At 36.8% G+C, this 26,573-nt stretch overlaps 1 protein-coding gene across 2 annotated transcripts; it reads right to left on the bottom strand.

The window, feature by feature from the left end:
• Positions 1 to 398: 398 nt before the first annotated feature.
• MYL1 (myosin light chain 1) lies at positions 399 to 26,290 on the bottom strand. 2 transcript variants are annotated; one of them, XM_008145207.3, is made up of 7 exons: positions 26,024 to 26,290; positions 11,838 to 11,865; positions 7,733 to 7,876; positions 5,263 to 5,436; positions 4,731 to 4,808; positions 1,214 to 1,256; positions 399 to 701 (listed from the first exon to the last, which is right to left on the bottom strand). In XM_008145207.3, exons 1-6 carry the CDS (start codon positions 26,141 to 26,143, stop codon positions 1,228 to 1,230), a joined length of 573 nt encoding a protein of 190 aa, XP_008143429.1. In that variant the 5' UTR covers positions 26,144 to 26,290; the 3' UTR covers positions 399 to 701; positions 1,214 to 1,227. The 2 variants fall into 2 exon arrangements, with proteins under 2 accessions (XP_008143429.1, XP_008143430.1); XM_008145208.3 differs by lacking the exons at positions 11,838 to 11,865; positions 26,024 to 26,290 and adding exons at positions 12,118 to 12,142; positions 12,893 to 12,951.
• Positions 26,291 to 26,573: the final 283 nt, after the last annotated feature.

The following is a 26,573-nucleotide window of genomic DNA, read 5'->3' as shown; positions in this document are numbered from 1 at the left end:
CTCTCTCTTTCTTTCAATATATTTTTTTTTATTGATTTCAGAGAGGAAGGGAGAGGGAGAGAGAGAAACATTAATGATGAGAATCATTGATTGGCTGCCTCCTGCACACCCCCTACTGGGGATCGAGCCCACAACCAGGGCATGTGCCCTTGACTGGAATTGAACCCAGGACCCTTGAGTCCACAGGCCAGCCCTCTATCCACTGAGCCAAACCAGCTAGGGCTCCATTTCACTTTTTCAATAATATGTGATTATCACTACTATTCATTCTGTTATTTTCTATATAGACTATACTGATTTGTTCTTTTAATTCATCAATATTCTATACATTGACAACAGAATTGAGGTTTTAAAAATTATTTTCTCTAAGAAGATAAAAGCACAATGCAAGTTGAATATTCCAGACTGAACAAAATTATTTATTGCTCTTTTAATTCAATGATGTTGATTAACCCATGGTAGAAAATAAAGAGTGGTACTTGGGTTTGAGATTGTCAGTATTTTATCCTTGTCTAGAGCAGGAGACACTTGGTTTGTGTTACATGAATGCAATTCAGAGAGAAATGTAGATATAAAAAAATTCAGGGAGTCCTCAATCTAGAATGGTCTACATTGTTTTGTTTTTCTGAATGATGGTAAGCAGATCTGGACATGGGTGTTATAAATAAGTTTCCAGCCAGTCTTCCTAAACAATGCTTGACCTGTAAAGAAAAGACGAAATGAGTTATATATATATTTTTTAATGTGAAGTGCAAAGAAGAAGAAGCACAAATGAGCCAACACTTCCAAGGTACACTATTTCCTCGTTGTAAGAACCTGGTTGCAAGTGCTTAACTTTGACTGTGATAACATGGTTTTCTAGAGTGGTAATTGTTAAAAACTACATGTTATTCAGAAAACGTAGGTCCTTACTTTAATTAGTGTTATGTTCCAACTAAATTAATTAACTACTCTGGATTGTTGACTCTTCATTGCATACTCATAAGTACAAAGATAGGATTTATATATTAAACTTCTGAAGTTTTTGCTTATAAACTTATACAAAATGATCTATTTCTAAATAACCCATTTCAGGGAGTTGAAGTTTTCTGGTTCATATAAATAACTTTTAAGAAATAATACTAGTTATATTGACAGACTATAAAGTGAAGCAGTTAAAGAAAATAAAAAAAATCAAGGAAGTCTTAATAGTAAAGAGGAAATATATATATACCTTGAGAGCTCCATTTAGATAGACATGATATGCTTGACAAAAGCTGTAGGCACAATACAGACAGTTTAGAGTTAGGAAACAGTCAAATTTAACAAAAAAGAGGTTTTGAAAGTTACTTCAATCCTAATTAATCTTAGCTATAATACTGAAGCTTATTTTTTATGCTCTGTACAGCCTGCTATACATATTACTGGATTTAGGGCCTTTCCCCTGATTTTATAAATTTAATTTTTGAGTAAGGGGCCCATTCACATGGTTAATTATTTCTTCTTTAAAGTATGGAAGAGTTTATAACAAAAAAGTTTCTCACCACTGTCTCCCAGATATTTAGTTTCTCCTTTATAGCTAAGTTCATAGAGCTATTAAATGCATATAAGAGAATACAAATATATGCTTCTTTATAAAATATACATTTTTATTGATTTCAGAGAGGAAGAGAGAGGGAGACAGAGATAGAAACATCAGTGATGAGAGAGAATCATTGATTGGCTGCCTCCTGCACACTCCCAATGGGGACCGAGCCTGCAACCCGGGAATGTGCCCTTGACTGACATCAAACCTGGGACTTTTCAGTCTACAGGCCAACACTCTATTCATTGAGCCAAACCAGGTAGGGCCAAATATATGTTTATACATTTTTTTTATAGGAATGATGGCATACTCTGCAAATTCTTTTGCACTTATTTTTCTCACTTAGTAATATACCCAGTATATTGGAGACATTACCATAACCATAAACAAGAATGTCATTATTTTTTAGGGCTGTAGGATATTTCATTGTGTAGATGTACCAGAATCTATTTAATCCATCCTACATTAATGAACATTAAGTTGTTCAAATACCCTATCTAATAAAGAGGAAATATGCAAATTGACCATCACTTCAACACACAAGATGGCTACCCCCATGTGGTCAAAGATGGCTGCCCCCATGTGGACACAAGATGGCCACCACAAGATGGCTGGCAGGGGAGGATAGTTGTGGGTGATCAGGCCAGCAGGGGAGGGCAGTTAGGGGTGACTGGGCCGGCAGAGGAGGGAAGTTGGGGGAGACCAGGCTGGCAGGGGAGGGCAGTTAAGGGTGACCAGGCTGGCAAGGGAGGGCAGTTAGGGGTGACCAGGCTGGCAGGGGAGGGCAGTTAGGGGTGACTAGGCTGGCAAGGGAAGGCAGTTAGGGGTGACCAGGCTGGCAGGGGAGGGCAGTTAGGGGTGACCAGGCTGGCAAGGGAGGGCAGTTAGGGGTGACCAGGCTGGCAAGGGAGGGCAGTTAGGGGTGACCAGGTCAGCAGGGGAGGGCAGTTAGGGGTGACCAGGCCAGCAAGGGAGGGCAGTTAGGGGCAATCAGGCCAGCAGAGGAGCAGTTAGGCATCGATCAGGCTGGCAGGGGTGTGGTTAGGGGGTGATCAGGGTGGCAGGCAGAGTGGTTAGGGGCAATCAGGCAGGCAGGCAGGTAAGTGGTTGGGAGCCAGCAGTCTTGGATTGTGAGAGGGATGTCCAATTGGAGAGGGTGCAGGCTGGGCTGAGGGATAACTCCTCTCCCCCCATGCACGAATTTCATGCACCGGGCCTCTAGTATACAAATAACCATGTATCACTCATTTCACTTGACTGCAAGAATGTCTACATTCCTTGAAGTAGATTGTTAGAACTGCTAGTACCCCATCACCACGCAAGGATTTAAATGATTTACATTCCCAGCAGGAATGCATAAGATCAGCTTTTTCCACACATTCTTCTCACCCCAGAGTTTGGCCAAACTTTTAATCTTCAGCAATCAGCTTATTTAAAAATAGTATTTCAGTGTAGTATCTATCTGCATGTCTCATGTTATTAATGAAGTTTAGCATATTATACTGTATTTGTATATATACTTTCCTTTTCTATGAGGTGTCTGTTCATGTACTATTAATTTTTTTAATTAAGTTGTGGTCTCTTTATAAATTTATAATTGTTTTTTATTAGGAAAATAAGCTCTTAGCAATACTGATTGCAAATATATATATATATTTTGGTCTGCTGTTTGTCTTTTAACTCTGCTTCTGGTGGCTTTTTCCATATAAACTAAAAAAACATTATGTAGTTGAATTTTTCAAAATTTGAAGTGCCTTCTGGGTTTTATATAAGTATTAGAGAAGTCTTCCAATTCCAAAAGTTATAAAATAATTCTTCTGTGGCTTTTATGCTTTTTGCTTTTACATTGAAATGCTTGACCCATTTGGAATTTATTATGGTATAAGGTGCAGATCTGATTTAATTTTCTAGATTACTATCCACTTGTCCAAACAGTATTTATTGACTGATTCTTCTTTTATGTAATATACTTATGGTAATAACTAAATTTAAAACATGGTTTATGGAAAAGAATTGAAGTTTAATCAAGATTGTCAGTGAAGGTATGCTTGGCTGAGTACTTTCCTTTTCTCCTGTCCTCTTCTCTCTCTCTCTCTCTCTCTCTCTCTCTCTCTCTCTCTCTCTCTCTCTCCCTTCTTCTTTCTTCTTTCTTCCCCTCTTCTCTCTGCTTTTCTTTTTTCACTTTTCCTCCAGTCATCAGACTTCACAAGTCTAAATTTACATGAAATCTAGCAACAGCCCTGCCAGTGTGGCTTGGTGGTTGAGCATTGACCTATGAACCAGCAGGTTACAATTTGATTTCTGGTCGGGGCACATGCCCAGGTTTCAGGCTGGATCCCCAATAGGGGGCATGCAGGAGGTAGCCAATCAATGATTCTCTCTCATCATGGATGTTTCTCTCTCTCTCTCCCTCTCCCTTCCTCTCTGAAATAAAAAAAAAAAATCTATCAACATAGCTTTATTGAAATGTGACTAGATTAGCCTTTTAGGGGAATAGATAAGTTTCTCAATTTTATTGGAAAATTTTAATTTATATGTTATGTCATGCAACTTTGTTTTGCATCTTTATTTTGTGTAGTGTGTTGCTTTTCAGATCCTCTGGGTGAAGCTGCTGTAGATTGGTAGCAAGAAATAGATAATTGGTCCCTATAAAAGGACTTTCATATAGTACCATACCTATCATTAATGATGTGACATTTACTAATAACTAAACCTCTTTGGCCCTCAATTTCCTCATTTTCATATTGCTTTATGTAAAGGATTTTAAGATATCTCCAACTTTAATATTCTAATAAATTTTATTCGAACACAACCCTGTCTATATTAAAGAGATGTGATAAAGGTCTAACAAGAAAAAGTACACGTGAAAACATATTTTAAGCTGTTTAACAATATACAAGAGTGCTAAAACCCACTGGAATAAATTTCAATTGGTAAGTTGCTGATGAGAAAAATTTGGTAATAGTTAGTAGCCTGTGTATATTCAAATCTTCACAAGATATCTTTGAAGAGTTAGAGTTATTATATAGTTCATTGATAATAAGTAGCATGTGTATGTTCAATAAGTGAGGTGAAGAAAAAGAAATTATTTTAAGCTCAAAAGGAGTCCATAATCAATCTAATCATTTAAGAGATGCAGTAACTACCAGAGCACATGAGATTGTACCTTCATAGTTGATGCATCCATTGGAGTCTTCTTGACCTTGCAACAGCGTTTCCACCTCTTCCTCTCTCATCTTTTCACCTGATGAAGCAAAACTCTTTGTTCAGAAAGGAGGTCAGAGAATATTTTCAAAATCCCACCATAAGTGATTAGTTTGGAACTCCTGGAGACTATGACTAAGCTCTTGGAAGATAGGAACCAAGCCCTTCCTATTCCTCTCCCACTTAGTAGGTTGTCAATAAATGTTTTTGAGTGAATGAATTAAGTGCACATTATACACGAATATCCAAACTATATCCTATGAGAACTACAGTGTTTTACTATTCATTACCAGTAATTTAAGTTACCATTTTCCCCAAACTCACTCATTGACACTATAGTCAATTGAAATGGTCGTTAACTTTTGACTGTTCTTTTATATTTTTCCTTTGTAGTCTTTTCCCTTACCTACCTTGGTTATAACATGATTCCCCCCAAGTCATACTCCTTCTTATATAGTCTGTCCTACTAATTCCACTAAAACAAATTTCCTTACCCAGTGTGGCTAGAACGTGACGGAGTTCAGCACCCATGACTGTGCCATTGCCTTCCTTGTCAAAGACACGCAGACCCTCAACAAAGTCTTCATAAGTGCCCTGCTCCTTGTTGTTAGAAATAGCTTGCATCATGGGAAGAAATTGTTCAAACTCAATTTTCTTGACATTCATCTCTGGAAGAAATTGGCAATTTGGAGAGTGTTAGCAAACATAAAATGCCATCTCTGAGTCTCAAATTAAACTTGAAAGTTTATTCTAGATGACCTGAAAAATCTTCATACAGTGTAAATTTCAATTGGTAAGTTGCTGATGAGAAAAATTTGGTAATAGTTAGTAGCCTGAGCTCTGGAGTCCTAGTCTTTGAACTTTTATCTCCAATCCACTGTTTACAAGTATGTGATTATGGGCAAGTTGATTAACCAATTTGAGTCTCAGCATCTTCATCTCTAAAATAGAGATATTTCATAGTGTTAGTATGAGAATTAAATGAGATGACACAAGCCAAGTTTGTTACAATATCTGGGACAACTGAGTACTTAATGTTAGCTGCTATTTTACTAGTATTGTCAATTTAATATTTTTTAAAATATATTTTTATTGATTTCAGAGAGGAAGGGAGAGGAAGAGAGAGATAAAACATTGATGAGAGCGAATCATTGATTGGCTGCCTCCTGCACGCCTGCCCCTCCACCCCCCAACTGGGGACCGAGCCCACAACCCAAGCATGTGCTTTGACCAGGAATCGAACTGAGACCTCCTGGTTTGTAGGTCAATGCTCAACCACTGAGCAACACTGGCCAGGCTTAATTTAATATTTTTATAAATACTAGGGAAGCTATATAAAATTATACTGATACAATAAACCCATTAGCATGTGAATATAGTAAAACTTAACTGAACTTTAATATATAGTCCAACTTTGTTCTGAGCTTTTGTAGGGCCTTCGATTTCTTTAAATGTTAGCTAATTTTAAAAAGAAGCTTATGAGGAAAGAATGTGTCAAATGTTTTGTGAACTTCTGACTTTTTTGTAGTTTAGAGGCCTGCAGATGATAGGACAGTCTTTAGTAATTTTTGACAAGGTGAATCATATTCACAGTACATGTAAAATAGACTATCCAGATGTATGCAGTGTATAGAGTTATGTACCCCTAAAATCAAAATTCCCTTTTACTAGTCTTTCCTTATAGAATGCAAATCTAGTACATTGAGTAATAGTAAAAAGGTTGAATTGAAATGCTGAATAAATGAATATTTACTTAATAATTCCATTAAAGATGGATGTCTGATAAGTTAGAAATGGCACTTAAGAAGGAAGACTTGACTTACTATTCTTTGACTTTATCTCACTCTCTCAGCTATTATTTTATGTGATTTACCTGGAAATTTTCCTCCAAAGAAAATGAACTGTGATGAATATTCTAGCAGGCTGATTTAGAGTTAGGTTTTCTTAAAGTAAGTGTTTGTTTTTTCTTTTGCAACACAAGAAAATTGTCATTTTAATTGTCAAAGAAAAAAGAAATTATTTGTTTTCTTTTTTTTCATATGGTAAAGATGAATAGCCTACATGACTACTCGAAAAAACGTCAATTTGTTCTTGTTGTGGTTGTTTGTATGTTTGTTTCCTAATAGACTATTATATTTTGCCATGAACCTTTGGGATTCAATTTTGTTTTCTTGTTATAGACTGAAGTCTGGGTTTCCGTGTTGAGCAAATAAGTTCTGCAATTTTGCCACTCATGTATGTCATTGACTTTGGTCCCATGATTTAACTTGGGCGACTGAATGCAGGTTTGGCTTAGAATTTCAGGTCATTTTGTAATTCTCTGGACATAAAAAAAAAATACTCTTATTAAGATGTCATCCTGTTTTTCTTAATTAAGATAGCTGAGTTTCCTTTAAGAGACTTACAGAAGCAGGGTGTCAAAAGACAGGCCATTGGGCAAAGTCGGCAGGTATTTTCTGTCTCCTGAGAACATTGATTTCATTTCTCCGGCTTTTATCAGAGTGGATATCCTCTCGGGGTGTGCTATTATAATTTACTTGGAGTTATTTGCAAAGTGCATTATGTTTTAGTCATATTTAACATCTTTGTCAAAATGTAATTTTGCCTTTGAAGGTTTGAAAAAAATGTGTAGATTTGGGTTTTATTTCATTTCATTAACCTTTAAATTATGAGCATTAAGATAAGATGATGATAATGATGTTAGCATTAAATATTATTTCCTCGCATTAGCATGAAATTTTATCAAGCTTGCAAATTCTCAAAGGAAGGTTAACTTACTTTATGAGGGAAAAAACTGACTCTAGCCAAGTGGCACACTTACCATCAAAAGCCAATTAAGTCCTATTCTGTGAGACTTATTTCTTAATAAATCTCTCTTACTCTAAAACACACACACACACACACACACACACACACACACACACACACATATTTCTCAACTTATTGGGAAAACATGGGGTTTACCTTCATTGGTGGGATTTCCCAGAACCTTCTTGACCTCTGCATTGGTGGGATTTGTGCCCAGAGCCCGGAGGACATCACCAACCTGGCTTAAGGTGATTTTGCAATCACCTGTCCTGTCAAACAGGAGAAACGCCTCCTTGAAATCTGTAAGAAGCAAGAAGCATTAGGGGGCTTTTTTTTTTCTTTTCTACCTCAGACCTATAAGTTAACCCTAATTTCATCAAAGATCCAGTTCAAACTCTCAGCTATTTTACAAGTATTTCCAACCACTGACGTTGTGATTGCTAGATTCTCCCTTTTCCTCGTTCAGACAATCACAGACAAGCCCTTTCACTTGGGGGCTATTTTAAAGCAGCATTTCCAATTTCAAGTCATATGTTATTATTAATGAGATATGGAAATTGGAGCCTCTAGTCATATTTGTTCATATTTTCTTCATCTGCATGGGAAGCAGGAATGGGTTAAGGAATTCTAAGGCTTTAAGAATTCCTTATATAACCTGTCATATAATTAATATTAATAACATTTCAAGAAAACAAATTTTCAAATGGGGTTGTGTTTATGAGGTTAACACGAACTTCTCAAATTACATGGAAAAAACCTCCTCTTGAGTTACAAATTTCCTAGATACTCCCCTTAACCAGTTTTCTTCAGGAGTAACTTCATTTTTTTCAGAAAAAAAAATCTAGAAAGGTGAGACAAATCTCAAAATTCTATAAGTGGTCATTTAACCATGACAATGTGTGACTGTAATAGGCTCCCAGTATAAATTATTCAGAAGGAGGAATATGTGTTTGGGTCTGTTGCTATGATAATCTATTATTTTTTCAGATCATACATATGACAACATGTTGCTATGTTAGCATTAAGTATATATTTCCTAATGAAAATTTTATGGAGATAATGGCAAATTCACATGCACTTTTGAGAAAAAGTACAGATGTCGTAAATACTTTGCCTAGTTTCCCCCAATAGTAACATTTTGCAAAGTTATTGTATACTATTGAAATCAGGGTATTCACATTGATAGACACTACCACTTCCATTCAGATTTCCATTTTACTTGTACTCGTGTGTGTGTGTGTGTGTGTGTGTGTGTGTGTGTGTGTGTGTGTGAATAAGTACATATTCTTAAAGTAAATTTTTAAATCATGATCACTGTATTCCTTACTTTTCTTAAGTTTTGTCATTCTCCTTTAACAGAATGGTTTTGCCTTTCAGAATTACATTAAAAAAGAATTAAGGCATGTACACCAAAAAGACAGAAAGAGGTACCACTATGGATTAGGGGCCAGTAAAGACATTTTAATAGAACCTTCTAAATGTAACTAAATGAATTTCCTGGGGAACCCAAAAGTACTGATGGCAACTTGTTGGAGTTAATACTAACCACACTCAAAAATCATTTGTGAGTGAAAGAGGTGAAAGCAGTCTTCTTTTAGGCCATTAGTTGTTCAGGATCAAAAGGTACCTTCTGGATAGATTACTCAGCAAAATACCCTATTTTACTGTTCCTCCATCCACTAATCTAAGATTGAGCCAGACATTTTCACTGTCGACTACTGTGATCACGTTTCCCTTCTTTGCTAAAATTTCCCCCTCATATTCTCTGCAATTTAACTATAAAAGATCATTTCCCTAATCTGAAAACATGCCCCAGGCACTGTGGGGTCATTAAGTCAAATATTGTTTCATCTTTCTAAGGGACATGCGAAACTGAACTATTCCTGTTACTGGCTCTAGGCTTTCATGAAAAATTGCTCAGCAGGCTCACTATTACCCTAGTCAGATGCTTGATATAGAAATAGGAATTTTATGGGCTGTAATAGAATCTTCCTGACATTAAACCTTCTGTTGATTTAAAGGCGAAGGCCAGAAAGATATTGTTCTTTCTACCCCAGAATTTTAAGGCTTACATTTTTCTCTTAAAGAGTCAAGAACATGGGTTAGCAAATTCCTGCCTAGGGGCTGGCCACCTGTTTTTGTAAACAAAGTTGGAATACAGCTATTTGTGTATGTATTGTCTATGGCTGTTTTCATCAGCAACAGATCTGAGTTCTTTTTACAGAGACTGCATTTGCCAATGAAGCTTAACATATTTACTCTTTGATCCTTTCAGAAAAATAGTTGCCAGCCCCTTGTCTAGAACAATACTGCTCTAGAACTTTCTGTGATGATTGAAATGTTCTATATCCGGGTTGCCCCAAAATATAGCTACTAGTTACCTGCAATTCTTGAGCACTAGAAGGCAACTACTACAACTGTGGAAATGGATTTTTAAATGTATTTATTTTTAACTATTTACAGTTTAAATTTAAATAGCCACATGTGTCCAGTGGCAACTCTACTGGACAGCATAGGAGGACTTAGACCTTTAGGATGCTATGATTTTCTAGTTGTTATTTCTTCTTTCCTCCAAACTTATGAAACATTCAAATAGAGTAGCCTTGAGCAAAACTATTTAATCATTAAACAAGGAAGTAATCAAAGGAAGTCTTCATTCCTTTCTGAACAAATAGGATTTCCATTTCATTTAAAATGCTACTAAGAAGCATTTGTTTTCCTGGCCCAAGAGAAAAACCAGTCCACCACACCAATATTTACCAAACTCTGTATCTAAAATCTATTTCATATATGAAGTAATAGGTCTCATAGTAATAGTTTAATAGGTTTAAATTTCCCTTCTGTCCCTGTAAGGGTTTTAAAGTCTTCTATTGTTTCGTCCTACCATAGTTTGGCTTTCAAAATGACCCTGTAAAGTAGATATTTAAGAGGACTGGGATGTAGTTAGCTGAAAATGTTGCAGCATCACTAGTTACAAATGTATCAAAAATCAAACAAATTACAGTAGAAGTACCAACTATTTTGAATAAAAAATAGTCCTTTGTAGTATAATTTTATAGGATATTGAGTTCTGAGTCATGAAGTTATCTAATTGTTCTACATGAGGCCATCAACCATGATGTGGATACATGTGTCTGTACTACAGCTACTACAGCAAGTATCCTCTTTTTCCTTAACTGATGTTTGAACATGAGATAGTCCAGACACTAAAACACAGGAAACTGTGGAGTTCTTTAGGTGGAGAACTGAGTCTTTGAATAGGTCCTTATTAATCACCTTTATTTATAATTGCATATTATATACCATAACATGTCTAATATAGAGACTTATTATGACCAATATTCTAAGTTATATATCATACACCTAATTTTTTCTTCCCTTCTCTTCTATAGATGTATTTCTAAGTTATATATCATACACCTAATTTTTTCTTCCCTTCTCTTCTATAGATGTATTTCTATCTCACTTTATTTGAATATGTGACACTCTCACTCCATAAAATATGCCTCAGTACACTTCTAGTGACAAAATAAGATCTTATAGGGCACAGGATCCTTGGATTCCAAGACTGAAAGGAGAAAAAAATGGGAGTGTTATGGAAAGTATTCTGATTCTCTTGAATCGTAAGAGTTTAAGTTTTTTAGTTAGTAACTGTTTTTATGAAAGAAATTCTAATGAATTTAAACATACCAGATTTTGATCCTATCATTCATTAGGTTCCTTGAGCAAGTCCCATCCCCTCCCTGGAAACCTGTCTTACTGTTTTTCCCCACAGTTTATGACAAATACTCTTCCCTCTTTGTGAATTTACTTCTATGTCTACTTTACCCATTATTTCTCTCAATGCATTATAATGCCCATTGAGATTATGGAGATTTGGTAATTGGCAGTTTTATAATAATTAGTTTATTTTTCAAATTGAACAATTCAGACTTGCAAAATCTCTCTTTAAGTATTTGATTAACAAATTAGCCATCCAAAATCGACATCTTTTTGGAGTACACATATATATAGATATTTAGAAATCATGGCCTATTTTGTAGTGTTTATCTATTGTTTGCTTAAACCTCTGATCACTAATTATAAGGAAGGGCTGCTTGGGGGTGCTGAGAGAAGTTAGAGTGATTGAGAGCATTTATATTTAGAGTGGCAGCACCAGCAGGGGTCATTAGGAAGAGCTAATCTCATCCAGAGGGAGTTGGCTTCCCAAATCCATCTTTCTGAGTGTGCGCATATTAACAGCAATATCTTTTAAACTTACCATCCTGCTGTTCCTGAGAGAACTCGATCTGTTAGAGAGAAATTAACCACAAAGAATATTTTAACCAACCAAAATGTCCTGACTTTACAGTGTATCCAAGCTCATTCCCTGAGTCATCTTTAAAGTAAGCTCCCAAAGTCAGCCTACTTTTCAGAGTTCAGGCATAGCTTGGACACTAACAGGTTGAGCCAGGTAGTCACATGCCTTGGAGATAAGTGATATTTCCAAAACTAGGCAGTGTTCTGCCTACATCTGAAGTAGAAAAGCTCAATTCACTTACCAGCAATCTGGTCAGCACTGAAGGACTGCAGTGGCGAGAGGGAGAAAGGAAAAAACAGCTAGTACTCTTTCAAATGCATTGACAGAATTGAGTGCTGTCTGTCCTGAGATTTTTAGAAAGCCATGTAGGTTTCATAGAATAAGAAGGTTGCCTTAGGATACGTTGGCGTCTAGGATACATAAAAAGCTATTGCAAAAGATAGTTAGGGAACATCTCTCTTTAATGAATCAATGGTTTAACAGAGGCCAAGTCAAATACTTCCTGGAATAAGATAATAACCTAGAGTGTATTGAAGATATGTCTAATACAGGTACACTGTTTTACGAAGTACAGATGCACTGCATTGAAAAGAATCATCACAAGTCGTCCTCTGTTTAACCACCACATTTTTACGTAATGCATCGGAAGTAAATTACTCAGCTTTAGAAATTGGCATCATTGGATTGTTTTTTAAGGTGTAATATTTTCCTATAGTTGCAGAGTTGTTTTTTTCTTTCTAAATTTAGATATAATAAACCTTATGTGATATAGCAAAAGTTGATGAATAATAAAGTACTTTGGGGACTAAGTCTTATTTTTCCAGCTGGCGTAATAGCTCAAATGACCTCTTCTATCCTCAGCCCACCTCACCCAAAACCCAAAGCAGATTCTAAAGACTCATATTGAATATGCTATCTCCCCAATTCTGTTTTACGCCTGCCTTTTTTCTCAGTAAGATTATAGCCCCTATCTCTTTCCCCCTGCAAATGACAAATACTTTTCTCGTAGGACCCACCATGGTGGAGCTGCTGGGCTGCAAAACAGCGGCGAAGATGAGGAGTTGAGGGCTGCTCCAATCCCTGAGTGGGGCCACCCTGGCGGAGGCTGCCTTTTATTGCTGGGAAGCTGTGACCTCACAGTTCTATTCAGGTTTCAGAGAGAGAGAGAGGTAGCCACTCCCTTTGGAGAGTTCTTTAGCTTTCTTAGGGCAAAGAGGGAAAGGGATCTGTACCCTGAGGGCTATTTTTAGGAAACCAGAAACCATAGTAGACAGCCATAGTGAGCCCGAAGCCCTTCAGTACTTTTATGGTCTTTATCTCTGAGATGCTCTCCTGGAGTGTCTTCCTTTAAGAAGCTTATTTGTTCAGTGTCAGAGGAGGCTCGAATTTCTCTAGGGGCCTGGGCTGACCCCTGCTCTCAGTGAATTTTAGACTTTGCAAACTTCAAGTGAGCAAGTCTTGGTATTAATGAAATGTATTGGATAGGACTGGTTTGGGGTTTCAATTGGCAACCCCTTGTGGAAAAGTTCAGAGGACCTGAAAGGCGTCACACATTCTGTGAGTTTCTTAGGGTTCACCCAAGTGGTAATCTGGCCAATTCTTAAAAATCTGCAATTAATCCATTTTTGCAACCTGTATTCTCAGAAGTATAAAGCTTATCTGAACCAGGAATGGTTTTGATCTCTGTTTTTCACCATTCTCCCTTAGTACCCTTAGGGTTGGGTATTTTCCTCCCTCCCTGTTATCTTTATGGTGGCTGACCAGTGAAATTTTTTGAATTTCTGAAGTTCTTCTAGGCAGGAAAGCTGATAGACTCTGTGTGTGTGTGTGTGTGTGTGTGTGTGTGTGTGTGTGTGTGTGTGTATAAGATTTATTCTTGTTTCTTTTTAAAACAAAACAAAACAAAACAAAACAAAACAAAACAAAACAAAACATTATGCTAAGTGAAATAAGTCAGTCAGAAAAAGCTAAGAAGTATATGATTTCACTCATATGTGTGATATAAGACTGAAACTCATGAACACAAACAGCAGTGTGGTGGTTGCCAGAGGAAGGGGGTGGGGAAGAAGAGGATCCTAATATAAGGTGACAGGAGAAGATTTGACTGTGGGTGGTGGGCACATGGTGCAGTATACAGATCTTGTAACATAGAAACCCACACCCGAAACCTGTATGTTCATGTTGACCTTTTTAGACTTTGCACCCCAATTAATGTAAATAAAAAATAAAACAAGACATTAAATTTATGGTGGTGACATCGGAAAATAACATCATATGAGTTCAAGTGTACAATTCCATAATACACCATCTGTATATTGCATTGTGTGCTCACCACCCAAAGTCTAGTTTCCTTCCGTCACCATATATGTATAAATCCCCTTAATCTCCTTCAACCTCCCCACTCCCCTCTTCCCCTCTGGTAATCACCGTTATCTGTTGATAGACCGTTTCTGCATTCTTTTTCTCTCCTCCTATTTGAGATTTAAAAATTTTATGTAAGTTCCTAGTAGAACATGCTGATTCTGTTTCTGTCATGTCAAACATTTGATGGCTCAGCCTATAGACTGAGAAACAAAAGAACCCAGAACAGGAGGCTGTGGGAGGCAAAGCGGTACTTTAGAACTTGAAAGGTATCCCAGGGAGTGGCTGGTAATGGGTTCTCCTGGTAGCTTCTCTGAACATAGAGGGCACTCTCTTCCTAGAATGGTACTGTGCAAAATGGTACAGGGAAAGATTGGTCTTAACACGTTCACTAATGTTCATACATGTCTATCAGTTTTCTACTTATTTAAAGCATCTCACAGGCATAAGAATGTTGGAAGTTCTAATGTAAGTACTGTTTCCGAATGACTTTTAAAGAAATGGTCACAGAAAGCATAAAGTCTCCCCCTGCTAGACAAATGTATATTTGCAGCTTTCCCTTAAGCATTTAGGAAGAAATCAGCACTAAAAATGTGTATTACTTTTTGTTCAAAGACTACCAATAGTGAAAAAAAATCTCAGAGGGTCTTGAGTTCCAAAATGAGGACTGAAAATATAATTTAAACAATATTAGTACCCAGGTAAACATATCTTCATAAGTAGATTGACACTTTGAGAGAGTTAATAAAACTATTTAAACACTTGGAATCATTAGGGGAAAATAGAAGGGAGGGACAATTGATAATTGTATAATTTGAAGCTTCATGATTTTGATGCAAAAATTAAAGGCTTTAGAGAAAACCATGCTTCTTTGTGTTTTTTTTTAGTCTTGTGATTATATGTATTATGTTATTAAATTTGAATTGCCTATGAGTAATATTGAGAGCTAGCATATATCTTTAGTAGAGCTGATAAATGTAAATAATACAAAGTAAACTCATCAAAGTTGCCCTACATAATGATCATTTTCTTTTCATTTTTTTTGGAGTAGAGATATGTATCCTTGAGTACATATGGAATATGGTCAATTTGTATAAAATCTGTTGAGTATACTGGGAAGGCATTTTAAAAGTTATGTTTATGTTATGAAAAAGCAATTTCTTACCACTTGGATATCATGTAGAGGTTTAATATTATTAAAATAGAGAGGTAGGCAGTTGCCAAACTATTTAACTCTATTTTTTCTCTGAACTTTATCATGTAGAGAATGAGAGTTTAGGTTTTTTGAATCTATTGAGAATCAAAGTAAACATTTAAGCAAGTTATTGACAACTGTGGAGAAGGCTGCAGAATAGTCTAGTCCAGGGAGTAAGCTACAGTTTTCAAGTTAGAAAACTCAGGTGCTGTGCTCATAGAATAAATGGGAAATGCTATTTATTTCCTGGTACACTTTTACAAATAACAAAAACTTTCTCTGGCATCTCTTTTGGTGTTATAATGGTGAAGTAACCAGCACCTCCCCCCCCTTTTTTAAAATAACCAGCCCTTTGAACATGACTTTGACAAATACAAAATGGCAGCTGATTTTGAGCTCAGTTTGCTATATCATCATTTGGTTTATTTTAAAAATTAGATTTAAGTCTCTCTTCTCATAGCTGTTTCTTAGAAATTAACTATTCTTCAAAGTCCTGATAAAAGATCCTCCTCTTGAAAAGAACCTTTTCTCTCTGCTTACCGAGCTCCCTCCTTCCACTCAAAGATGACCTTTAACCTTCCGATTGTAAACTTCTGGGTAGCACAGGTCATTATGAAAGCCTTTGTCCATGATATGAACCCAGGTGCAGGCTTACTCCAACCTCTCCCTCTTGGTGAGCTGCCCTTGCCTTTATTCTTTGATGTTATCCCCCATAATTATAAAATACCTGCCTACATTAGATGATCAATGGATTTTCATTAAGTTAAAATCATTAGAACATATGCATAGTAAGCTCCTCCTTCGCACATAAGGTCCTCCTCTAGGATATTATATTCCCCGAGGGAAGAGACTTCATCAGTCCCTTCAAAGAGCTCACACTCTAGAGGAGTGCTTACATTCTCCTCTGACATGCCATCTCCAGCCCTGAGAACTGCCAAACACATAGTAAGCATGCTCATCTTGAGTTATTGATGTATGTGCCTTAGATTTCCAGAGCCCTTGCTTAGATTCTGTGTAAATGTTTATGATCAAGAACACTACTTTGCAAACCCTCAATTTGTTTTTTTAAAGTTTTTTTTTTTCCATCTCCGCCTATGTACTTATATTAGACCAATAGCAAAACAACCACATTCCACATTTTTGTGAGTCATATACTGTTTGGCTTTGGATTTAGATAGGTAGTAGTGTACAAGGTACTGGTACTAAATATGATTTTTGTTGCAATATTTATAGGTCTTTTCTCACTTTGAGAAGCATTTTTCTGAAAGTAATCATGAGGTTTGGTTATCTGATTAAAAAAAGATAAAGTCTCTTGTATATAGAAGGAATTTAAAGGAAAAATGTAAAATGCATTTAATCAAACAGGCTCTGGAATTGATGTATGTTATGATTTGGTAGTATTAACCAATGTCACCCCAATAAATTTAATTAAAATATTTTTTAAAACTGCTAAAAAAGATGTAGTAAAACAAGAAGAGCTATAGTAAAAGGTGATTTGGGAGATATGTGTTGTTGATACTGAGGAAAAATGCCCACGAAGGAACACAGACCATAGTCTTTAAATAACTTCATCATCACTGCAAGGTACATGGGACTGATCACTGGTGAGTCTGAGTAAAACAGTCAATCTACCAGGGCCAGCTTTCAATCAAGAAAACATTGCTGCAGTCTTCTCTGATTTAATGCCTGGCAGAGAGACAAAGATCTGGATGTATGCAAATCCTAAGGAAAACTTTATTAATTTTTCAGGCCAAACTCACAGAGTTACAAGAATCACCATAAAATACCAGTAGAAGTCTTATTTTAAAACTTTGAGCTTTGAATTTCAGAATAACTCAATTTAAAGGAAATAAATATTTTTTGTTGCATTGTTTTTACCTCAACAAAGGATATACTTAGGCTGGTGACTATAATCTACACTAATAAAAGAGAAAGATGCAAATTGACCATACCTCTGTGACACCCACCAGCCAATCAGGAGTGAGTATGCAAATTAACCCAACAAAGATTGTGGGTTAATTTGCATACACAGGCACGGAGCAAAGACTGAAGGCTCTGGCCCAAGCAAAGACTGAAGACTGAAGATTGAAGACTGAAGGCTGAAGACTGAAGACTGAAGACTGAAGACTGAAGATTGAAGAGGCTTAACTTCTCTGCTGCGGCCAGAGTGAAGGCCTGGGTCCCGGGTGCCAGAGGAAAACCGGTGCTGGCAGCCAGGGGAAGGAAGGCCTATTGCATGAATCTTTATGCAACGGGCCTCTAGTAATGGTATAAAAAGGTAAAATCAAGAACAATGAGAATATAGTACTGGCCCAGATTGTCCAATAGAGAATAATAGATGGCTATGTTGGATAATTGATCTGAATAGATGAAGAAATGATTAATTCTCTTCAAAGATGCTTAGACTAGTCAACTAAATTCAAGCACATTAGAGCAAAGGCTAAATTATTAAAGTAACACAATTCAGACCTACAAAAATTAACAGAGAGACCTATGCAAATTTTAACAAAACATTTAAAATGTGACCCAAGTCTATATTTCAGATTTCTCATCAGCTTTTGCATGGTTAATAGTTGATAAATAAATCTAAAATTTCTTGTGAGTTGCATTTTTTCTAGTTGTATTTATTTGCATGTAATTTGTTAAAAATCCAAGTTGTATTTTTGTTTTTCCCTTCTTTGATTTTTAAAATATGAACATCAGAAAAATTTGTTGTGTGTGTTATAAGAAACTAGAGGCCTGGTGCACGAATACATGCATGGGTGGGGTCCCTTGCCCTGGCCGACAATTGGGACCCATAGGGGCTGTCTCACCCAATCCCGATTGGGGCTGATCAGGGCTGATCAGGGCTGGCTGGCGGCGGGGAGGGACCACGGGAGGTTGGCCGGCCATGGGAGGTTGGCTGTGGGAGCACATTGACCAGCAGGGGGCAGCTCCTGCATTGAGCATCTGCCCCCTGGTGGTCAGTGTGCATCATAGCAATTGGTCAACCGGTTTTTCGGTCGACCAGTCATAACAGCCACTTAAGCTTTTATATATATAGACTAGTAGCCCGTTTGCACGAAGATTCGTGCAATAGACCTTCATTCACCTGGCTGCCTGCACCAGTTTTCTGCCGGCACCGGGGACCCAGGCCTTGGCTGTGGCCACCGCCTTCTGCCTTCTTTCAGGGTCCGGGCTTGGCCCTGGGCGGTGGCCTTGGGCTCGGCTGCACCCAGCGTCCCTGCGACCCGATCGCAGGAGCCGACCCCCAGTGGTCTCCTGCGATCGGCGCAGGCACCCCTCTGGCGCCCAAGGCCGGGAAAGCCTTGGGCCTTGGGCTCGGCCGCACCCAGCGTCCCTGCAACGGTTTCCTGGTGGGCGTGGTTGATGGGCGTGGCTTGGTTGGTGGGCGTGGCTTGGGCGTAGCGAAGGTGCGGTCAATTTGCATATTTGTCTATTATTTATATATATAGATTATAAGTATCTGCTTTTTCCTACTTATCTGGAGAAAAAGTTCCTTTTGTGACAATAGGTATACATGAATATTGGCATTACTATTTTAGAGGTTTCAGGTCTTTTGATATTGTAGAAAGAAAACTAGATAGGGATTAAACCATTCAGAATTTTGTTCTGGTTCTCATAACAAATCATGTGTCTTTGGATTAAATAACTTATCATAGCTTCCTCAAATATAAACTATTATACTTAATGATTTCTAGGGTTGTTTTGGGTACTACAGTTTTCCATCTTTTTGTTAGTTGAATCTACCTCAACTCACTTTTTCTAGTGGAAAAGGGTAGGGTGACTAAAAATTCAATTAATAATATTATTTTGAAGAAGTTTAGTTAAAGAGGATTTAAGCAAAATATAATTTCACACACTGTGTTCAGTTGAGTCAGATGTTTTATAAACAGGAGATAGTATATATCTTGACAGATTCAAAGAACCTCACTCACCACAGTGGAAATAAGTATAAAAAGTTGATTAGGAAGTGATTTTATCTTTAGGGAGAAGTTTCTTCTCTGGCTTCAGCTCACCATTATTAATTTGTGACTAGAATAGCAAGGATTTATCATCCTATAATTTCAATTTTAACTAGTGTCATTGAAGCCCTTCCTATCTGTATATTATAATTTTGCCCTCCAAATTCTGAGTTGGGTGATAAGCAAAGGATAGAGTCTTGCTTGTAGAAGCAAACTCTTAAAGACCTTCTTTTCATACAAAAAGTATTTCAGTATGAAAAGACGCGGAAGAAAGTGCAGTATCAGCAGACTAAATATAATCCTTCCCACAATTTCCATGAGTCAGATGGTGCTGAATGCTGGTAATTATGGACTGACTTCTAAAGACAACTTGCCAGGGGTTGGTGCAGTTGCAGCACTAAAATGTCGAGAGGCTAAATTTGGTACTGTCACTTCATGATCTTCTTGACTTGCAAAGGTTTCATTATCTTTAACGTTGAAAGTGCTACTCGCCATTAATTGGTGAACACATCTATTCCTTTCCAAACCGCATTTTACTTCACAAAGACATCAGCCAGTGGTTTGTAATTCAAAATACAATATTAGAGATACCGATGCCCTTTAATATTTTTCCACTTCTTTCCACCTGTTCTCTTTTTTTTTTTTTTACAACCTTAGTGTTTGAAAGTGGAAACTTGATGCGGACACTCAGAGATAGTCTTAAATAGTTTCTGATTTGCTCCTGAGGTTATATTCACATCCCAAATGGATTAATATTACAATTGATTGACATTGTAGTTTTATTAAAAATTAACTCGTATTATTGAAAGACCAGAGTAAAAACAGACAAACTCTTATAATTATATAGTGAAAACTTAAAAGTAACATATATGTTTTTCCCCCCCTTTCCTTCTAAATAGAACTTGACCAAATGTGTTCTCTTCCTCAAACTGGTTCAGATTTTATTATTATACATGTGGCATTATATTTCTATAAATAACCCCAGTTAACGTACAGTTGGGATTTCCAGTTTAAACCATGTTGTTTACTTGTAAGTAGAAATCCCATACCATTCTCAGAATATTAGCCTGTTGGCAAAATTTGGAGGTCAGATTTAATATATGTGTATGTGAAATTAAAAACATACTCATTTTAAAAATTTAATCAGCTTCACTACATTTAACAACATTTAAAAATAATTTGGTATAACTTAATTTTTTTTCAGCTTTTTGGGGATATAAGTAACATATAACAGCGATTTTCAACCAATGTTCTGCAAGATGTTTTAAAATGTGCAGTACTTGACTATTTAGTCAGGGGCACTGACTGCTTTTCCCTTAGATTGTCAAATAAAAAATGACAACAGCCGACACAATGATAGCTGTCCAGTGTGAATGAATCAAAATTATATCTATTTTTTTGTCAGGTCAGCAAAAAATATTTCTTATTGTGCCACAAAATGTTAGTAATTAGTTTATGTGCCATGAGAGGAAAAAGGTTGAAAATCGCTGCCATGTAGCATTGTGTAAGTTTAAGGTGTACACGTGATGATCTGATATGTGATTATTTTGATACTGTGAAATAATTACCACAATAAGGTCAATGACAACGTCCACCACTCACATAGGTATCTTTTATTTAAGTGAGAACTTTCAAGATTTGTTCTCTTAGCAGCTTTCAAGTACACAATGCAGCATCATTAGCTCTAGTCACCATGCTGTATGTGGATCCCCAGAAGTTATCCTCTTATACCCTGAAGTTTGTATCCTCCGACCACTTCACTCTTTCCTTCCACTTCCACCCCGACCCCTGGCAATTACCAATCTACTTTCATAACAGCATTGAAAAAAATATACATGTGCTGTTTCCAACTTTTTATAGGAAGCTGTAGCACAGTGGCTAGGAGTCTTCCTTAGTTCCTAATATTCCACCTTCCATGTGTAAAAAAAACACAACCCATCAGCAACAGATAGATGATAAGATAGGAAAGCTGCGGAGAATAGAATGGTAGTGAATGGCCAAGGTTAAGGCATGAACTTGCTCTGAGGTGTGCTTGTCCCTCCCTCTCGTGGCGACACAGGGCTGTGCAGGGTAATAGAAGAGCCACTCTACCTCACATGCTGGAGAGAAAAATAGTCTCCTTTACACATTCTTACCAACAGCAACTCACTCTTTGTAAACAGGAGGCAGGTTGTAATATGGTTAACACAGTGGACTCTGGATTGGCCTGTGAGGTTAAGCCTAGCTTCATCATTACTAGTTATCTGATCATGGATATAACACTGAACCTCTTGTCGACCCTTTAGTTTCTTTTCTTGCAAAACGAGGCTAAAACAATCTCAGTGCAATGTTTTGAGGGTTAAATAAGATAATAGGGCACAGAGTAATTCACAAGGAATGTGGTTGTTCTATTATAAAGAACTTTATAATTTTCAAAACCTTTCATGGCCATGACCTTATTTGATTTCCCCAACAATTCTCCTAAGGGGGGCTGGGTTTGTATTAGCCTGGTTAGATGTGAGAAAAAGAATTTATAGATTAACACTAACAATCCCACACCCTGACCAGAATAAGTTAGGTGTCACAATGTATACATATATTTGCCTCCACTGAATATCCATAAGTAAATAGATATATTTATTAGGAATGCTATATTTCCACCTTACCCATTAAATTGAAAGTTTAAGCTTTCCCAAGCACATGGTCAATTGTTGCTGTGAGGCTTGCTACTGAATGAGTATCTGTCAATGCATTTTGTACCTTTACCACTTTTTGTAATATTGCCTGCAATCTAGTCAGAGATGACCCGATTGAGTGGTGAATACAATGAGAATTAAAATTTAAGCCACACAATGACAGGCATGATTCTTAATCCCATCACTTCACAGCAGTCCTGACATATAAGCTATGGCATGCAGCATGCAAAATACTCACTTACACATTGAAGAGCTTTAAAAATCTGGTAGCATGGCCATTTCATTACTTTTGTTATTTCGTTTGGTTGTAATTTGGGGCATCAGGTGTTAATTCTTGTGTTTGCACCTACAACTGTACTATTCAGGGTAGGTTTTAATTCCTACACTTGAGATTCTGTCAGACAGTGTTCTTTAGTCAGGGCAGTGTTGCTGGAAGTATCATCTCTGTGAAAGCAAAGAGCTCGCAGAACCGCCTGGAACAGTAACTTCAATGTTCAAATATCAGCAGAAAATGTGTTTTTGAAAAAGGATACTCATAAAAAATCCATGGAGATAAGACATCATATAAGCATTTCCTCAGATGTCAAAGGTTTTATGTCAGAACATTGAAGAAACTGTTCTAAACAAATAACCAACAAATCAGGAGGAAATAAAAATTTTTTAAAAAATCCTCACCCAAGCATATTTTTCCATTAATTTTTAGAGAGCTTAGAAGAGAGAGAAAGACAGAAATATCAATGTGAGAGAAACACATTGATTGGTTTCTTCCTGCATGCACCCTGACCAGGGCCCCGGCCAGGGAGGAGCCTGCAATCTAGGTAGTGCCCTTGGCCAGAATTGAACCTGGGACCCTTTGGTCCGCAGGCTGACACTCTGTCCACTGAGCCAAACTGGCTAGGGTGGAAATAAAATTTAAAAGCACATTTAATAAAACCACATTTAAGAAATTGATCAAACTAATTAATTTACAAGATTGTTCAGAGTTTATGGTGAGTCAACTATATGGCTGTTAAACATGGTATGTTATATGAAACACAGATACTGGCTGGGAATAATATTGAGGAATTCAATATTACCATGATTATAATATTACACAAAGATCATTACGCTTAAACTTTAGCATTACTCAAAGTCTAAAGGACAGATAGATTTCTAAGTCATATGATTTATGAAAGAAAGTTTAAAATCCAATTAAGTTTTTTATTAAGTTTTCAGAAAGTTAATGAACACATAGAATAGCTCTATTAATTTCTTTAAAGTTCATTTTCTTTGCTTGAAGAAAGTTTATAACATATGAGGTAATATAACTAGGAACATTATTAAGTGATTAAAAGCATCATAATACGAAATGTTTTAATGTGCATTTTAATTAGCCTTGTTACCTACTTGGATGAAATTAAGTTGTAAAGTCCTCAAGTTGCATCACATTATTTGGCCATGTTATCATACCTATAAATAGGTACTCATTTCATATTGATAAATGAAAATCATTGAAGGCATTGAAATTCCTTCACAAAAATATATTCATTTCACTTCTATTTTCTTTATTTTCTCTTTCTATCAAGGATTGGCTCTCTGGACTGGCTGGCATGGCTCAGTGGTTGAGTGTCAACCTATGAATCAGAAGGTCACAGTTTGATTCCGGTTAGGGCTTGATCCCCAGTGTGGGGTTTGCAGGAGGCAGCCAAGCAATGATTCTCTCTCATCATTGATGTTTCTATCTCTCTCTCCCTTTCCCATCCTCTCTGAAATCAATAAAAATACATTATGTAAAAAATAATTAGCTCTCTGAATTAAAGATAAAAGTTAATTTCTTCCTGTTTCTTCTAGATTTACTTAACTTATTTTTGGGTTTGTGTCCCTTACTGGGACCTATCACATCTCTTGTTCTGCAGTGAAATAATGAAGATGGAACAGACCCCATCTTTATAGAGACTCCGAGGAGTATTTCCTTCTTTTGCTTAGTTGCACTAGCTCATACCAGCTTTAATTCAACCTATAGAGGAAAAGATAAACCAATTTTCTGCTGACTATAAACAAGGAATCCGTTTAATCTCTTGATTAAAAGAGTGATGTTTTGTCTTGTCTTGGAGTCCTCTTACCTGCCAAGCTAAAATTTTATTTATTTACTTATTCTTACACAGTTTCTCAGGGAAGAACATTAATGCCTGTTTTCATTAGTGAGATACTTCTTTTTCTTCTTAAGATAAAGGTACATTTTCCCCTTTCCAGATACTTGCAGTCCCAGATACAAAAAGAGGGTATTGTCTTATAAATCACAATAAATAAAAGGGGAATTGCTTTGACATTAATTTTTATCTTTAATATTAGGATAGAGCACAGAATCAGAGGATAGAGACAGCCAGAATTCCTGGAGTGGCTGGAATCATGCTTACTGTACAATGTAGTCAGCGTGCATCTATACAGCTACATTAACAAGGTTGTGAGGATGAAACATTGGGTTTCCTCTTAATGAGCTGTATGCAGGCAGTCCTCATGGTGGAAGTATATTTATTAGAAGGTCTGACATGCATTTCTCTTCCTAAGTAGATATTCATTAAAAAGAATAGTTCCTAACAACAAAAAAATAGTTCCTAACCATCATTATTAGATTCTATGAAAATTTGACTTCAGTTATCTATAAACTCAAGATAAAATATTTATGATAATCTACTCCTACTTTGAAACATAAAATTTCATGTTTAACTGGAACGTTACAAGAATTATGAATGTATTTATTTAACTTCAGCACATATGTCTAAAGATGATCTAAGTAAATATTTATGTTAAGAATATTTTTAAAATATGCAATTATAGTAAAATAGTCAATGAAGTATTTATCTATAGGTCGGCATTGCCATTGCACGTAAAGTGTCAAGTTAGCAGAATTCAGATTTATTGTGTACTGAACTTCTGACTTAAGGGAAAAGAGCGCGCATAGGCACTTTCACCCATGCGTTTTCCATATAAGGCAGGGTTCTTAGGATGTAGACCTTAAAACTGTCCTTTGGACCAACCTCAGCCCAGTGAAGGAGGAGAAGGGGCACATTTGATGGGTTACATCACTGAGAGGTAACAGCCTCATGCATTGCATCATTTTTCTAAAAGCAGCTAACCTTTTGCTATTCAAGAACTGTGATCACAGTCCAGTGTTGACACAAAAATTAATCACATTCTCCTTAGTTCAAGGATGCAAGAGCTCAAAGACATAAACTAAAAGCCATACCACCAACAAGTTTTACAGTACTTTTTGTGTTAGTTTCATTTAGAAACAGCTCACACATTCGGAATTAAATCCTGTGTATAAATAAACAAGATGACAGTTATAGTCACGGAAACACTTGAGCACATAATTGTCTGCACTGCGATCTCATTTAGTGTTGTATCAAGTTTTATTAAGCAAAGCTGAAGGGGAAATTAGCTTGAATTGCAAAAATCTTCTCTTTTTTCAGTTGAAATAAAGCTGCTGTCAAATAAGGACATCCGGGACAACTGGGTCTTCAGCTGTTTTAAAATTTTTGGAAATCACTGGAGGGACTCAAACATTCTTTTTGATATAGCTTTAAAGTAAGGGATCTAGAGTTTCTACAGAGATTTTACAAAAAATTAAACCAAGTATTTATTTAAATACTTGTAAAGCACCTTTACACTTATATAAATTACCCATAAATTGCACTTTAACAACTTAGGGGGGGAAAAAGGAAACTAGAGAGCAAAACTATAGAGAAAATACAGGTCCCACGCGCAATTACCATACTCATGGTAATTTTATTGAAATTATATGTTAGAGTTCATTTATCTTTTAATCAGGATTCTCTCCTCTCCAAATCTACCAGTTCACTTAATAATGGCATTTGTCTCGATGAAAAAAAATATACCTTTTGCAAGTTTCTAGAGTTCCCTACTGCCGAAAGATGTTTCAGTGACCAAACCATTCACCCGTGTCGTTACCTTAATGGCAGAGAGGTCAATCTTTTCTTCTTTGGGGGGGGCAGGTGCAGGCGCTGGGGCAGGGGCCGGGGCAGGAGCAGCGGCGGCGGCAGGTTTCTTCACGTCCTTCTTTGGTGCCATTTTGTTTAAAAGGATGGGTTTTTTTAAAAAAGAGAGAGAGAAGGAGCACCTCCAAAAGAACCTGTCAAGTGATTCTTGGAAGAGGAGTGGTGGTGCGGTTGATTCCCGGCCCAGTGTCTTGAAGGTGGCCCCAGAGTATTAAGTGGTCTAAGGGCCTGCATATATATTTCACTTAGTGCCTCACAGAGTCTCGCACAGGAGGCTGGATTGGACAGCTCGCTAGTCAAGGGGGATGGCATTCCTACTCAGTCTATAAATGGAGTCTAAAGGGTCAGGGCTTCATCATATTTTTTTAAACTCCTCTTGCCTTTTTTTTTTTTTTTTTTCCTCCCCACCTCCATCTATAAAAGAGAAAGACGTATGCCAAAGCCCGTTTCAGATCCTTTGGTGATAGTAAAGTTGATTGACTGATACTATTTTCTTCGTGGAA

Source organism: Eptesicus fuscus, chromosome 11, assembly GCF_027574615.1.
Source record: "Eptesicus fuscus isolate TK198812 chromosome 11, DD_ASM_mEF_20220401, whole genome shotgun sequence".
NCBI lineage: Eukaryota > Metazoa > Chordata > Mammalia > Chiroptera > Vespertilionidae > Eptesicus > Eptesicus fuscus.
Note: the sequence above shows the minus strand (reverse complement) of the source record. Positions and strands in the feature narration are given on the sequence as shown.

Coding starts and splice junctions, on each gene's coding strand:
- MYL1 (XM_008145207.3), bottom strand. CDS start 26,143: ATGGCACCAAAGAAGGACGTGAAGAAACCTGCCGCCGCCGCTGCTCCT. Junction 5,437..7,732: donor GGGAAATCCCACCAATGAAG/GTAAACCCCATG, acceptor AATTTCTTCCAG/AGATGAATGTCAAGAAAATT. Junction 1,257..4,730: donor TGGATGCATCAACTATGAAG/GTACAATCTCAT, acceptor TTGTGCCTACAG/CTTTTGTCAAGCATATCATG.